Source organism: Corvus brachyrhynchos, unplaced genomic scaffold (genome assembly GCF_000691975.1).
Source record: "Corvus brachyrhynchos isolate BGI_N302 unplaced genomic scaffold, ASM69197v1 scaffold122, whole genome shotgun sequence".
Classification (NCBI taxonomy): Eukaryota; Metazoa; Chordata; class Aves; order Passeriformes; family Corvidae; genus Corvus; species Corvus brachyrhynchos.
The window spans coordinates 260,921-276,197 of NW_008236778.1; the positions used below are offsets into that span (position 1 = coordinate 260,921).

The 15,277-nt window shown below is 52.3% G+C and overlaps 2 protein-coding genes across 5 annotated transcripts in view; one reads left to right on the forward strand and one right to left on the reverse strand.

Annotated features, from left to right (window-relative positions):
- The window catches only part of LOC103611266 (GON-4-like protein), a 26,666-nt gene extending 14,759 nt beyond the window's left edge, over positions 1-11,907 (forward strand). Inside the window, exons 17-31 of one of the 4 annotated variants that reach the window (XR_001859866.1) lie at positions 16-166; positions 719-835; positions 1,331-3,034; positions 3,623-3,869; positions 4,798-4,979; positions 5,676-5,873; positions 6,418-6,561; positions 7,126-7,269; positions 7,501-7,620; positions 7,876-7,989; positions 8,474-8,681; positions 9,529-10,023; positions 10,140-10,297; positions 10,699-10,801; positions 11,352-11,495. Coding sequence is in view for 3 of the 4 variants with exons in the window: in XM_017727885.1 (XP_017583374.1) it covers positions 16-166; positions 719-835; positions 1,331-3,034; positions 3,623-3,869; positions 4,798-4,979; positions 5,676-5,873; positions 6,418-6,561; positions 7,126-7,269; positions 7,501-7,620; positions 7,876-7,989; positions 8,474-8,681; positions 9,529-10,297; positions 10,699-10,801; positions 11,352-11,501 (4,351 nt within the window). In the remaining variant the exon portion in view is untranslated. Of the gene's footprint in view, positions 1-15; positions 167-718; positions 836-1,330; positions 3,035-3,622; positions 3,870-4,797; positions 4,980-5,675; positions 5,874-6,053; positions 6,562-7,125; positions 7,270-7,500; positions 7,621-7,875; positions 7,990-8,473; positions 8,682-9,528; positions 10,298-10,698; positions 10,802-11,351 lie in introns of those variants that run through there. The other 3 variants (XM_017727885.1, XM_017727886.1, XM_017727887.1) reach the window with 3 other exon arrangements.
- A 199-nt stretch (positions 11,908-12,106) lies between these two features.
- MSTO1 (misato 1, mitochondrial distribution and morphology regulator) lies at positions 12,107-15,026 on the reverse strand. The gene is made up of 10 exons (XM_008628767.2): positions 14,993-15,026; positions 14,767-14,881; positions 14,547-14,664; positions 14,322-14,456; positions 14,066-14,218; positions 13,404-13,535; positions 13,127-13,311; positions 12,830-12,928; positions 12,628-12,746; positions 12,107-12,422 (listed from the first exon to the last, which is right to left on the reverse strand). The coding sequence occupies exons 1-10, from the start codon at positions 15,024-15,026 to the stop codon at positions 12,184-12,186; spliced, it is 1,329 nt and encodes a 442-aa protein (XP_008626989.1). The 3' UTR covers positions 12,107-12,183.
- Between the last annotated feature and the right edge of the window lie 251 nt (positions 15,027-15,277).

Consider the following 15,277-nt stretch of genomic DNA (forward strand, 5'->3'; position numbering starts at 1 on the left):
TCTTTCCCTGCTCAGCTTGTTGGCTTTAGGGCTGAAACATTTCGAAGGGACGGAGTTTCCGAAGCCTTTGATCAGCAAATACCTCCTGCCCACCAAAACTGCCCATCAGCTGACAGTGAGGATCAAGAACCTCAACATGAACCGAGCCCCCGACAACATCATCAGGGTAAGGGGCACGTGCTGGGGTTTGAGCTGCTCTGTGTTCCAAGGGCCTCTTGGTGCTGGCACTTCCTTAAAATAAAATGCCATCCTTTTGTTAGCTGTGGGGATTTATCCTTTTATTGTACCTTAGCCCCTGGACTTGGCAAGTACTTAGATTACTGGTTTGACTCTTCAGAGCTCAGATAGGCGTGGTACAGCTCAGTAATCCTGACAGAAATTCATGCAAATAACCTTTTGAGTAGCAAAACTTAAAGAAAAGTGCTGTTTGCAGCAATAATCCTGTCCCGTGAGCTACTGGGAACTGCTGAAGAGAGAGTAAGAACCAAAACCACGTAAAACAACACCTGCACACGTGCCTGACCCTCCGTGAGAGCAGCCAGCGTGGCAGGGAGCTCCTGTTCAGCCTGGGTTCTTGGTTTTTAACGTTTCTGTGGGTAGAACGTTATTAAAGAATTGCTTTTTTCACACAAACACTTTGTCAGAGCACAGTCCTGCTCCATCCCAGCCGTGACCTGACCACAGTCACCCTGTCTGGCCTTCTCTCCTGTCCCCACAGTACTACAAAAAGACCAAGCAGCTGCCTGTGCTGGTGAAGTGCTGTGAGGAAATCCAGCCCCACGAGTGGAAGCCGCCCGTGGAGGGGGAGGAGCATCGGCTGCCGTTCTGGTTAAAGGTATTTCCTGCTGCTCTGCAGCCAGGGCTGGGGGGGGAGTTGTTGTTTGGTTCATTTCTTGTGGGTTTTACTTGGGTTTCCTGTGGGTTTCCCTTGTGGGCTTTTCCTTGGAGGCACAGAGACCATGCCTGTGAGTCAGTCAGGGAGGACTGTGCCCAAGGGAACAACTGGGCTCAGAGGCCATAAAATCCAGTTCTGTTGATCACCCACTGTTACACAGGGAAGTTCCCTTCCCACAAAATCTTGTGTTTACTAAAGCAACCTTTATAAAGCAGCTCAGTCTTGTTTTTCTCAAAATCTCAGAGTGTCCTAAAGGCTTTGCAGTGCAACTCATGAATTTAAAGTACTGTTAAGTAATATGCAATAGGATGAAGTAAATAAAACCCACCTGTAGAAGCAGGTTGCTGTCTCTTGCCTTCTGTGGTGCTGTGTGAAGGTGGGAATACAGGAATAGCCTATAAATAATAAATTCCAGTCAATTCTTGCTCCCTTCAGGCAATCTTGCCCTCCATCCAGAGGGAACTGAAGCAGCTGGCAGAAGATGCCAAGGAGGCACCGGCATCACCTGCTGCAGAACCTGTCCTTTTGGGGACAGAAAAGGAAACTTCAGACACGGAATGTGATGACAAATACCCTCTGCTGATGCCCAAAGGGCTTGCGCTGACCCTGAAGCCTTTGGCCAACCGGTTCTCCAGGAGGGCCTGGAGGAGCCAGAGGTCGTCGGCTCTGAAGCCTGTCCTGATCCGGCCCAGCCCCTGTCTGCAGCCCAGCTCCAACCCTGTGAATATCCAGAAAACTGTGAAGTTGTCCCAGTCAGAGGCTCCTCCCAGCAAAGTCCTGGTCCACGTCCCTCGGCCCATTCAGCCGGCGCCGGCCGTGCCGGGGGTGCAGCCCCTGAGCGTTCCAGCAGTGGTGGGAAGTGGGGATGGCTTGGAATTCCAGAACGTGCTTCCCACTGCCCATCCAGACTCCAGACAAGCTTTCCCAGCCGCTGGACCACCATCTCTGGTGTCCTCAGAGCCGGTGACTTTCCAGCCCAAGCTGATGCTGCCGGCTTTGGGCGGGACGAAAATGCGCAAACCTTGCGTGCGTAAGGGCTACCAGAGGAAAAAAGGGACAAAATCTGCCCCGCTGATAAAACCTTCCCCTCTGATCCAGCCCTCCCCTGTCATCCTGACTGTCCCTGCCACCACGGTGAAGGTGGTTAACATAGGCAATGGCTGCAACATGATCCAGCCCCTCAACACGGCAGTGGGCCGAGGCACTCAGGCCATTCCGGTCACAACCTTGCTGGTGAATCCATCCACGTTCCCATGCCCGTTAAACCAGCCTCTGGTGACCTCTTCCATCCCGTCACTGATTGTCTCTCCCAACCCTGTTGGTCTGTCTGCACCTTCTGTGGGTGAAGGTGAGGAGCAGCTGACCCTGGTCCCTGCTCCCGGTGCCTTTCCCGCAGTGGAGCCCAAGGCGGAGCCCCCCGAGCTCTTCGTTCCCTGCTCCGCCGTCTCCCCCAAGGAGGAGCGGGGCACAAACCCTGCCCCTTCCCACGAGGGCACTCAGGACAAGGGGAGCAAGAGTGACTGCTGCAGCTGGGCAGCGGGAGAGGGAGATGGAAACACCTCAGAGTCGTTGCCTGTGGGCCTCTTGCCTCACTTGGAAGATCCTGATGAGACGGTGAAAATCAAGTCCGAAGAGTCAAGTGATGCTCCCAAAGAAGCCAACCCGGCAGAGAAGAGGGATCTTTTATGTGCTGAAGTGAAGGAGGAGTTCATGCTGGGCCTTGGCCAGGAGCTGAACATGGAGGCTGCGTGTCCCTGTGGGGATGAGCCCAAGAAGGAGCACGTTCCCTGCGAGGACAAGGGAGAGGAGGAGCGCCGGGCTCTGCCGTCCCCGCCCCGGGTGGAGCAGCAGGGGGATGCAGGGGGGGCTGCTGGGCCAGCAGCGAGCAGTGACTCCCCAAAGAACCTCCCTTACCCAGCAGAGGGGGAGGCAGAGTTCAGCAGCCCCCCAGGAAGACCAGAGGACTCGTCCAGCATCGATGGTCAGTCCGTGGGGACACCGGCCGGCCCCGAGGCCGGAGGAGAGAGGGAAGGGCAAGAAGAAGAGGAAGAAGATGACTTTGATGATTTTACACAAGATGAGGACGAGGAAATGTCATCAGCCTCAGAAGAGTCGATTCTGTCAGTGCCAGAACTGCAGGTAAAGACAAAACTTTAAAACACTTCAAGGCAGCCGTGGGTGTCCTGGAACACCCTGTGGAGTCAGGGCCCATCCCACTGGGAATCTCACTGGGGAGATGGGCTGGTAACTCTGTGAAAGCCTGGCATTGTGCTGGTCACAGAGAAATTGAACCCCATGTTTTGCTGAGCAGATTTTAAGCCCAGGCTGAGGGAATATATTGCAAATATGCAGATTTAAACTCTGCTGAGCTGCAAGGACTCCTCAATGAGGCTGCTCTCGAAGAAGGACTTTAGAGATTACTTTCCAGGTCACAATTCTAGCGAGCCCTTAAGAGCTAAGATGATCATTAAGGAATCATTAAGGAATCCCTTCTAACTCAAGGCTTAATCTGCTGAATGGCAGATGCTGAAATTTAATTTTGCACGGTACAATTTTAGGCAGCTCTGGAGGGGTTTGAATTCTGTTCCTTAACAGAATCCTTTCGTTGGGCAGGTGCTGATCTGTGAAATTGGCTGTTGGAGTCATGGTGCAGTGAGGAGGTTGCTCAATGATACTAAACCAAGCAATAAAATAAATGTGATTTCTTGTTATTAATTGCTTTCTAAGGAGACAATGGAAAAACTTACTTGGCTTGCAACAGAGAGACGTTTAAGTCAAGAAGGAGATTCTGAAGAAGAGAATTCCCAGGAAGAGAACTCTGAGCCTGAGGAAGAGGAGGAGGAGGAAGGGGAAGGAATAGAGAGTTTACAGAAAGATGATGAAATCTGTGGAGATACATCAGAGGAGCCTAAATCTGCCTTCACGATGGCCAAGGCAGCTTCCCCACAGGTGGAAGCCCACAGGATGCCAGCAGGTGAGAGCTGTGGGGTGTTTGGGTGCCAGCAGGTGAGAGCTGTGGGGTGTTTGGGTGCCAGCAGATGAATTCTTTGGGTTTTTTTGGACACAGGGAGTGGGGAAGTAGAGCTGCTCTCTGCAGGGAAAACAAGCCAGTGGGGAATCATGTCTGGGTTTAATTTCACAGATGTGTCTCAGCCAAGTGGTGCTTTCCAGCTGGAAATACAACTTTAGGACCCAGTCACAGCTCTGTAAAAACAGTCTCTTGCATATGAGCCAAGGGTCTTCAGTGCCTCAGAAACCTGCAGACAGATTTATGGTTTGTGTCAGCTAATACCCAGTACCTGTAGAAGAACAATGTTAGGCAGTCAAATCTTTGCTAAGTTGAATTTTGTCTGACGAGATCATGTTGGAGAAAGGGAAAGGAAACAAAGTCCGGCAAGTGGTAAATGAACTTTGCAGGGAACTTTGAGGAGGGGACCTCAGCCCATTAAATCAACAGATTCCTAATCCTGAAGCCACAAAAATCTGCATGTAGCCCCTCTTAGTTCCCAGTTTCATTCCCTGCTGTGTGATTTTAACTCTTGTGTAAATCATAAGCTAAAGGGATGATTTGCAGAGTGAGCAGCCAGCTCTGGTGCTCAGGTTGTGTCTGTTCCCCTCACGGCTGTTCTGCCCTGGTGTGCAGGATTCTGTTGGTCCCAAGACAAGCTGGGATGGCCCTGTGGCTGTATGCAGGGATTGTTCCTGGCAGATGCTGTGGAAACAAGCAGCCAGTTTGAGATGTTGGCCAGCCTGACTCGTGGGAAGTGTATTTCTCCTGCATTTCCAGGGGAGCACAGACAGGAACTCATCACTGCCTCTGAGGGCTGCTTTTCTGTTGGAATCTTGCCCTGGCAGAGCCGTGGGGCACCTCTGCCACCAGCTGACCTTGTGCTCCTCCACAGGGGAGAACCTGAAAGCCCCTGGGAAGAGCAGGAGCTCCCACAGAACCAGGAACAAGCGGGGCCGGGCTCGTGCCAGCAAGGACACCTCCAAGCTGCTGCTGTTGTACGACGAGGACATCCTGGAGAGGGATCCCCTGCGGGAGCAGAAGGACCTGGCCTTTGCCCAGGCCTACCTGACGAGGGTGAGGCAGCCCAGGAACAGGAACAGCAGAGATTTTGGGGTCCTCTGACACAGAACTCGGCCACAGAACTGCCAGTTCTGACTGGGAGTACTGGTCTGGCTGGGGTGGCGTTATTTCTTCCTACACCCCATGTGTGGTGCTTCACTTCCCAAACTGTCCCTGTCTTGAGCTGTGAGTTTTCCTGGTTTTGCTGTTCCTCCTCCTGTCCTGAGTGGGGGAGCTGGAAGTGAAGGAGCCAGGGGCTGGGGGTGCTCAGCTGCTGCTCTCAGTCCACAGCACCAGAGCCTTCTGAATTCCTGAATTTAACAGTCTGGTCTGGGATCCCTTCCCTCATGAGCAGCTTAGGTTTATCCTTAAGGAAAAGACTTGGTTGCTTCACCGAAATTGCAAGCACTGTGCAAATTCTGAGTAGAGGAGATCAAAGATTACCAGATTAAAAGAATTTAGGGAGAAATTCCTCCCTGTGAGGGTGGGCAGGCCCTGGCACAGGGTGCCCAGAGCAGCTGTGGCTGCCCCATCCCTGCAGAGTTCCAGGCCAGGCTGGACAGGGCTTGGAGCAGCCTGGGACAGTGAAAGGTGTCCCTGCCATGGCAGGGGCTGGGATGAGCTGATCTTTAAGATCCCTTCCAACACAAGACGTTCTGTGGTTAACTTGTTTTCCCTCTGGATGTTACCAAGCCCTGTTGCTGCCCCCAGGTCCGTGAGACGCTGCAGCACATCCCGGGGAAGTACGAAGATTTCCTGCGCGTTATCTACGAGTTCGAGATCAGCACAGACAAACGGACAGCTGTGGATCTCTACTCCACTCTGCAGAAACTCTTGCACGACTGGCCACAGCTGCTGACAGATTTTGCTGCCTTTCTTTTACCAGAGCAAGCTTTGGAGTGTGGACTGGTAGGTAGAGTGAAAGGAGGAGGCCAGATTTTAAGCACCATGAATGCTGGTGGGAGTGAAAGGATAAAGAGTTCTTCCTAGGGCCAGAAAGGCAAACAGCTGGTAAATCTCTTGCTTACCTTGCTGCTTTTATTAATCAGAATTGGAAAGTTTGGTGTTCTTTGTAAATCTTCTGCTCAGTGTGACTGTGGAGGATCGGCCTTTTCCCGCTTGCATCCCGTCTGACTGCAGAGACAACGTGCAGATACAGCAAACAGTGGTTCCCCTGTCTCCAAATCTGCCTTCCACTTTGTAGGATAGAGGGTTTCACCTGTTCCCTTCTTTCTGGATTTCCCTATCTTACGTGCAAAGCCAAACTTTATGGCTCATGTAAGTATTGAGTGTACAAAGTGTTGTTTCTCTTGCTCTGCCTCTTCCCGGTTTTGCAAAGGGCGTCAGTGGAAAACAAAGACCAAGACAGGAATTTTATAGCTTCTTTAAGTCAATTCGAGATGCTTGGGAATATGTGCTTGAACATGAGGGGGAATCTTTTTCTTTTGGCCAGTTTGAGGAGCAGCAAGCTTTTGAAAAGAGCCGGAAGTTCCTCAGACAGCTGGAGATCTGCTTTGCTGAAAATCCTGCCCACCACCAAAAGATCATCAAAGTCCTGCAGAGCTGTGCAGACTGTCTGCCCCAGGAGATTGCAGAGGTAACCAGGGACCCCTTTCCTCCCAGTCTGAGTGCACTCAGCCACCCTGATTCCCTGTCCTGCTCCTGGACACCACGGGATTTGCCGAGCTCGTTCTCCCTTTTGAGGGTACAGCTCAAAGTCATGGAATCACAGAATGATTTGGGTTGGGAAAGTCCCTCTCATTCCACCCCCTGTCATGGGCAAGGACACCTTGCACTAGCCCAGGTTTCTCCAAGCCCCATCCAACCTGGCCTTGGATTCAAGGGGAATTGGAGCTGCCTCTCCAAGCCCTGCGTGTTTCCTCTCTCCCACCTCCACCTTGCCTTGATCCCCTTGCAGCTGAGATTTTAGCTTAGTGCCATCTACCGAGTCTGCCTGGAATTCTGGAGGAATATTTCCAGGCTAATTTGATAGCTGGCTGTGGAATGATCTCAGAATATCCAGGAGGTTGTACCCACCCAAGCACCAACTCCCATATCCGAGCTGTAACGAGCCGTGGTGCTTCACTTGCTCTGAGAATCCTTCAGAGCACAGTGAGGTTACATGGAATGAGACTCGTTTGCTCTGGATTTTCTCTTCCAGCTGAAGACCCAAATGTGGCAGCTGTTGAAGGGACACGACCACTTGCAGGATGAGTTCTCTGTTTTCTTCGATCACCTACGGCCCTCAGCCAGCCGCATGGGAGACTTTGAGGAGATCAACTGGACAGAAGAGAAGGAATATGAGGTGGAGCAGTCTTTTCCCTAAAACCAGAAATGATGAAAGCAGAGACAAAAAATGTGTTGGAACTGGACTAAGTCATAGAGGGTGCCGTTCCAGGGAGAGGGAAGCAGCAGGCTGGGAGAGCTGCTGGTGGACTGAAGTGAACTCTTCAGATTTTTGAGCAGGATTTGTGTGTCTGGGGAAAACAAAATTTGGTCACCTGAGAGCAGCTGTTGTTTGTTTGTTTTGCTGCAGTTTGATGGGTTTGAAGAGGTGTCTCTGCCAGATGTAGAGGAGGAGGATGAGCCACCCAAGATTCACGGAGCCGCCAGAAACAAGAAGCGGAAAGAGATGGGAGGCCAACCCCACGACAAGGTGGGCCTGGGGCACCTCCCTGCAATTTCTGACCTCTGAGCAGATGCATGGGGATAAATTGTCTGTCTGAGAGACGTGGCAACAACCTCACAAAGGTGGAAGGAATGGGATTGGGGCGTTTCTGTTGTGCTTTGCTTGCCATCATCACTTCAGTTCTCTGCGGGTGTTGCAGCCCCCCGGCCCCCCATGTCCCCCCTGTGCCCTGTGTGTCTGTCAGCTGGAGGATGTCTGTCAGCTGAGTATGTCTGTTTCCAGGAGGTCGAGTGGGTGGATGGGATGAAGGAATGTTCATGTTCCTGCCATGAAGGGAGTAGCGATCTCAAGCTAAAGAAAAGCAAAAGGAGGAGCTGCAGCCATTGTAGTAGTAAGGTTAGTGGAGAGGCCTGGAGTGCTCAGGGGGAAGTGGAGTCCTGCCAAGTCTCCCTGCTGTGATGATCCTCGGGCCTCGTGTCTCCCAAATCATGGGGTGAGGAAGGAAATGGATCCAAAGGTGCCCAGTGGTGCCTCCCTGTCTGGAGCTCTGACCGCACCTGCCTGGCCTTCTCCCATCTCTCTCCTCCTCACTTTCTACTGCCCCTCCTTGCTCTGCTAAATAATGTCATTTTTGATGTTCTTTTCGGTTAAGAATAAGTTTTTTGAGTGGAAGATGCTGGCGTGGCCACTGTGTGAAAAGACGTGTGCCTGTTATTATTATTACTAATATTATTATTAATAATAATGAGCTTTCTAAAGCAAATGGAATGCCAAAGTGAAGCCTTTGGCAAGGCCAGGAATACCTGGGAAGCAAAGGCTGAGGTGTGGTTGGGATGGACAGACCACGTGTGTGTGATTGTGCCTGTGGGTTGGTTTGCAGGTGTGTGAAAGCAAGTTTTATAAAAATAAAGATTCTCAAGAGCTGCCTGTGAGCCTTGCTCAGCGAGAGTCAAGTCCCCAGCCAGAAGGGAAGGATCCTGGAATGCCTAAGGAACCTGCAGAAGAAATCCTGGAGAGCAGAGACGAGGGAGAGGACGCCCAGAGCAGAACAAAACCTGTCTCTAGGAAAGTGGACTCTGTGTCTTCAGGTGAGTGAAGGTTTTGTGCACAGCAGAGAGTAAAATCCTCTCCAGGCTGGCTCACAAATGAGCAGAGGTTCAGGACTTTCTCATGCACATTTATTGCGTATAATGAGAACTTCTAATCATCTTCTTTGGCTTTTTTTTTCTCTTCCTCCACTCTGGATGCTCCAAACTTGTCGAGCATTCCCTTCAACAAAACCTTTCCTGCCTAGAGAATATTCTGCCCTTTTCACAATGATTGCTCCATTGAAGCTTCTCCTGCCAGGATACTGGCCCAGTCCATGGTACTGGTTCTTTCCCAGTTTCCATTTTAGCATAGCAGTTCAGAACCAGCATCCCCAGTCTGCCTTTAAACAATCTCTGTGGTGCTTGTTTTTCCTCCAGTCTGCTACAGACAAGGAGAAGCACAATTATGGCAGGATAAACAACCCGAGGGAGATCTCTTCCTCCCCCCTGGAGCCAGGGCTCAGCTCGTGCTGTTGTTGGGGACAACACCCAGTTAAAGACAGGAGTTCAAACGTGCTCTCATGTCTGGGTTTGTAGCCAGGGTGCCAAGAGCAGCAGGGGAGAGTTTTGCTCTGGGCAATGCACTTTTTAAATCTTCATCACTTCACACAGCAGCTGGCTGCAGCAACCCAGAGGGGTGAAGAAAATTGGCTGTAAATTGGCTGTAGATTGGCTGTAGATTGTCTTCCCTGAAGTCCAGGGTGGGTAAAGTGCAGGTAGAGTCACAGAGCTGCTCCCAAACTGTTCTCATGCGCAGCATTAGGCTCTAAAAATAAAAATAAGTAAAACGAAGCCTCCAGGAGTTTTTCCTCACAGCCTCCCTGACCTTGTTTGGGTTTCTTGTCAGGATCTCACCTGGAAGGAAGGGCGGCCTCCAGCAGACCTGGATCTTGTGAAAAACCTGCCCCTGCTGATGCCCAGGTTCCAGAAGCAGCTGCCAGTGCAGGTGTGGATGCTGCCCAGGACAGGAGCTCTGCTGCCACTGGCCCCAGATGGACACAGCTACAAAAAGCTGCTCTAAAACTACCTCAGGAAACCAAAGACTGCCCTTGCACCGAGGGACTGAACCAGCAGCCTGGAGGGGATGCAGAGGCTTCCCTGGGGCTGAGCAGGGACCTGCTGCTCTCTGCTGCAGCAAAAGGGTCCCCGAGACCTCGACCCTCCTGTGGACAGAGCCCGTGTCAGACTGAGGGGCTTCATTCTGCTCCAGCAGAGCAGCTCAGGGGCTCTGCTCTTGCTTCAGAAGGAGGTGGTGGCAAAGAACTTGAGGGACCTTTGCCCCTGGGAGGAAAAGCTGAAGCAAAGCAGGGCTGGATCACAACGGGCAGCAAAGCAACCCCGGGTAAGAGCTGCAGCTCAGGGTCCCCCGGTCGCTGCAGTTTGGAGACAGAGGACAGAGGCTGCACTGGAGATGCTCCCAAGGGCAGGTCAAAATCAAATGCAACCAACTGCTTCCAGGTGCATCAGCATCCTGAGCAGCTGGAGCCCAGAGCGGGCACAGCCTCCCCGGGGCAGAGGGAGGAGGAGCAGCAGCAGCAGCGAGTGACAGAGGCCACCGTGTGTGCCAAGAACAGCAAAGTCAGCTCCACTGGGGAGAAGGTTGTGCTCTGGACCAGGTACTTCTGCCTGACCTCCTGCATCTGTCTGCCTTCACTGTTTGGCTCCAGCTCTCACTGGATCCATTCTTTCCATTTTGTATTCCCCTTTTCTGCCCCCTCCCTTTGAACATTTCTCTGATCGTGGTCTAGCAGTTTGGCCCCGTGAGCAGCACTGGCTGCTCCTGGCAGGGCTGTCACTGGAGAACTTCAGGCTGGCAAAGAATCTTTTTTTCTCCTTCAAAAAACTTAAAACCAGGCTAAAGGTGCTCTGCTTAGAGATGGGTCCTGGAATTGGGGGTGGCAGGAGGAGCAAAGGAAGGAGCCTTGCTCACGGATTGTTCTGAACTGGGAACAGGGCTGGGGGGGGCTTGAAGTCTGTCACTGGTTTTGAGCTGCTTTCACAGTGGTTGGTTTTGCAGGGAGGCTGACAGAGTCATCCTCACCACCTGCCAGGAGAAGGGAGCCCACCTGGACACCTTCCACGCCATCTCTCAGAAACTGGGCAACAAGACAGCGAGCGAGGTGAGGGCTTGGTGTGGGAGAGCTCCTGCTCCAGGGAGTGGGAGAGGGGCTGGAAAGGAAGGGAAGGTGGGGGGTGCTGTCATACCAGTCTCCCAAACTTCAATTTGATGAAAAATCATCTTAGTTAGAAATAAAAAAATCAAAACCAAACCAAACTCTGCTCTGTTTTAGTGGTGCCAAAAATCCCGAGTGCCCTGGTCCTTCTGCCAGGGTTACCCTTGATATTTGAGCTGCACATTTGATACTGGAGTTGTTTCAGTGGCTGCTGCTCAGGTCTTCAGCCTCCTGCTTCTATACTAAGGATCTGCTTTTATCTCTGAGTCTTCCCAAACTGCCACATTTTACCTGGAGGATGTAACTGTTCTTCCAGAGAAAACAACAACCCAGTGCTCTTCCATTTCTCTTCCTTTATGACTGAATCTTGTATGAAATGCCATTCAGGTGTTTATTATTTTATTGTTACAAACCACCCTGAACTTTGTAGTATGAAACTGCAGTTCTGTGACACCTCCTAGGTCACTCATCATCCTGGATTTCCCCTGTTCTCCAGGTATCCCACAGGTTCAGGGAACTGATGAGGCTGTTCCACACGTCCTGCGATGGGAGCTCTGAGGATGAGGAGGATGCCACCAGTACCAGTAACACAGACCAGCTGTCAGATAAAGATCTTCTGCTTTCTGAGGAAGAACCTGATGACTGAGGTGATAAAACTACTGACTGCACCAGAAGAGGCTTTTTTTGCCAGTTTGCTGCTAGACAGGTGCTGTGGAAAAATGTTTGCACAGGTACTTGAGACAGCACCTTCCTTTTTTGTTTTGTTCAATTTCCTGCTGCACTTCCAGCCTGTACCAAGCCAAAGGCAGGAAGTTAAGATGAGAACATTCTCCACAACCTCCCTGGGGAGCTTCAGCAGTGAAATGACAGAGCTGAGGCTTGTGGACACTGACCTGGCCTCAGGGTGAAGGTTGAGCCCAGCAGCCTCTGACCAGGACCTGTAAATATTGTACCCTAAGATGTCAGTTCTCATGTGGAACAATCACAAGACTTTTTTTAAGTTCTCCCCTTGTGCTGATTGTATGTGAGATAGTTACAATCTGAACTCTGTATTTATTGTGTGGGTTTATTTGAACGGGCAGAGCAAATCCACTTTGCACAGTTGAAAAAAACCCAACCAAAATACAAAAAATCAGCCCCCCCAAAAAGCAGCTTTCCTCCTTTACAACACAGCTGTGGGCAGCTGGAGAACTCAGGCCAGAAGTAAGAAGATTTTTGGTGAAGTGAGAAGAAAGCAGCAGCTGGGCCATCTCCAAAACCATTCCCTTTATTCTGGGAGTGAGCTCAAAGCCACTCTCACTCCCCCTACCCCCAGAAATAAAGGTGGGTTAGTCTGAGTCTGCTTCATCCTCAGATCCATCTGCTCCAAACCCTGTCTCATAGCACTGGGACAGAGTCTTTAGCTCCTCCAAGGCCTCCTGGAAGTCGTCCTGCTCCACTCCAGCCGTGAAGAAGCTGCTGCAGCGCCGCGCATTCCGCGCCCGCAGGTCCCGGCACAGCCCCGAGAGCAGCGAGTGCAGGACAGGGGAGCTCTGCAGGGCTGCCAGCACCGGGATGCTCTCAACACCTGCAGGGTTAGAGGCACATCAGGGGTTAAAGATCCACCAGAACCTCATTCCCTGCCCTGTTCCACTTCACAAGCTGTTCCCTTACTTGAACTGGGCTGCTCCACACTCACAACTCAAACGCTCCTCACGGCATTGGTTTGTTATTTATGTGCTAATTTTTAGGCCCTGATCTCTCTGTTGCAGAGTTTAAGGGGCATTTGTTACCTGCTGAGGAAGAGCCCTGAGCTTTGTCCAGGAGGAAGCCTCGGCTGGTCAGGAGAGGAGAGAAGAACTGGGGGAAGGGAGGCCGGGTGTCACAGGGCTGCTGGAGCACGTGGGATGTGCTGTGAGGAGGAGGTGAACGAAGTTACCCAGAGCTCCCTCAACTGCTCCCTGTTCCAAACCAGCACCCCCTGCCCATGCCCACCTGAAGGCTCCCGGGAACTGGGTGTGGAGGTACTGCTGGAGCACCTGCTCGGGGCTCTCACAGCTGTGCAGGGGTGACCGGGGCTGGCCCAGGCAGCTGCTGCAAAGGAAATTCAGGGTTTTCCAGCCTGAAACCGTCACTGCCTCAGCTGCTTTTTAGCTATTTTGCTCTAACATCAGCAGCACTCAGTCACTAGACTGCTCCTCCCCTCAGCTGCCTCTCCAACTGGAGGGATTGTGCAGTGAGGAATCCCTGCTGGGGAGAGTTCCAGGAGGTGCAGTTCAAATGCTGATTTACCTGGTGGCTTTCTCTTTGCAAATTCCTCGTAGCACAACAGACTGAGCAAAACAGCAGCTGACCTTTTGCTCCCTCCACGAGGACAGAAGCTTCCAGGGCACGTCCTGCTGGTGGGCACTTAAAGTATCGGGGAGCGAGGAGCCAGATAAGGCAGGGAGGGGAAGAGCCGCCCACGCAGCCACAGCCTGGAGTGGGGTGACACAGCAGAGTCTGGAACACGCTCCTGGCACTGGGGGGTGTGCAGAACAGCTGTGGCACAGCTGGAAGGGGCCCTCACCTTCCTCCCAGAGAAAGTCAGGGAGTCAGCAAAGTGCATCATGGAGCCCTGGAAGGACCAGAGCCGGTAGGGAGCCGTGAGGGTGTCGAGTGCTGCTGCCAAAATCGCGCTGCTGTGGTAGTTCAGGGATGCCTGGGGAGGAGGCAAATGCAGGAATTGCAGGACAGGTCACAGTCACCCCTTCCTTAACCCAGTTTTGTGTATTTAACTTAGCCAGATTGTAAACTGTGCCTTTAAAAGAGTTTAACAGTTATTTCGGGGTTGGGATAAGCAGCCAGTGTGTAACAGCAGCTCCAGCCCAGCTGTTTGCTAACAAATGCTCTGGTGCCAGTTTCCTTATCTTCCTTGGCCTCCCTAGGGCTCCAGCAGGGCTGGAGTTACTCTGTGGAGAATAAGGTAGTAAAGCCTTTTCTTCAGTGCCAACACTGCAGGCAGCACCCCACCAGAAAGCACAGCAGCCAAGGAAATGTGTTGATATTTTCAAAAGTAGGAAGAAAACTAAGGAAATTAAAAGTTGGCAGCTAAGTCCCAGTGAAAAAGCAGGAAAAGGTCTCTGCTGAGCAGAACAGCACCAGGAAAAACCACCCAGAAAGCACTTTGAGGGGGTAAAGCTGCAAGAGCTCAAAGCCAAGCACGGTGGGTGATCCCAATCCAGGACTTACGTCGTATTTTATGTATGGAAAAGTCACGGGAGGTTGTGGCTTGATTCCCAAACTCCCACTGAGTGACAGGGGGCAGAAGAGAGAGCTGTGACGGGAGAGGTGGGCAATGCCCAGGGCCATGTTCATCAGTCTGTAAAAACTGTTCTGAGGGTCCTGGAGGAAAAAAATCCAACCATTGGAATCTTAAAAGAGCAGGCAGGAACCTGTCAAAGCCAGGCTGGGCACCTGTTCTTGGTTCCCCTCATGGTTTACTCACTCCCATGGTACTCAGGACCGGAGTCAGGCCCCAGGTCAGGATCCCTTTCCGTGAATACTCATCGTGGAGCAGCTCTGTCACCTTGGCACCGACTCCAGAGAATCCGTTGTGAAGGTCACAGAGGACTTGAAACCCCTGTGGGAAAAAACAGCAGCATCTCAGGTTCTGCTTCATCTCGAGCCCAAAGTTTCCTGAAAGCCAAAGGAGCCTGGACAAGGTGTGAACCTGCAGGTAGTCACACTCCTCAACATAGAAGTGCAACCGATCTTCCAGCTCCTCGACGCAGGCAGGGTCCTGCAGGAGACTTTCACCTTGCCCAAAGGCTTCGAGACAACCACAATCCCTAAGGGAAAAAGGGGGAAAGAGGTTATTTTATCCCTTTTATTAGTCCTGGAAGGCAAAACTCAGCTCCTGTTCTGGATTCTGGTCTAACCCCTGGCCATACCCATCGTGCAGGTACTGGCGGATCACGTAGACACTCTTGGGGTGCAGGTGCACGTTGAGGTAATCGGACCAGAGCCGCACAGAGGGAGTGTCCTGGGACCCCGCAGGAGCTGCACCTGCAGGGAGACAGAGGGGAGAGCAAAGGTCCTTTCAGCTCTGAGCATCCCCGAGAATACAGAAATCAGTTTTTAACTTGTCCCGTGTTTTAGCCCATTTGCTGCCCTGACCCAGCTCTCTGTAAGCCAAGCAGCCTTCTCCCATAGTTTTCCTTCTCCTTGTCCACTACCACGTTCTCCCACAGCAGGGGCCAGGGAATTCTGCCCTTCTGGAACTCCGATCCCGCACCGTCCCCGCGCACAAACCTGGCCCCGCAGCACCGCGATTCCCCTTCCCGTCCCCGGCAGCGTCTCCCTACGGGAACAATCCCGGCGCGGTGGTTACGGGGCGCTTCGCCTCGCCCCTGCTCGTGTCCCGGGCACGGAGCGCTGCGGGCCCCGCGGCCGCGCTCACCC

Bases quoted from the DNA above. Each gene is read 5' to 3' on its own strand.
- MSTO1 (XM_008628767.2), bottom strand. From the start codon at position 15,026: ATGGGAGAAGGCTGCTTGGCTTACAGAGAGCTGG. The intron at 14,882-14,992 runs GTCAGGGCAGCA...GTCTCCCTGCAG, and splicing joins CTTGGCTTACAGAGAGCTGG to GTGCAGCTCCTGCGGGGTCC. The intron at 12,929-13,126 runs GTAAATCAGCAT...TTTCCTTTGCAG, and splicing joins TGCAAAGAGAAAGCCACCAG to CAGCTGCCTGGGCCAGCCCC.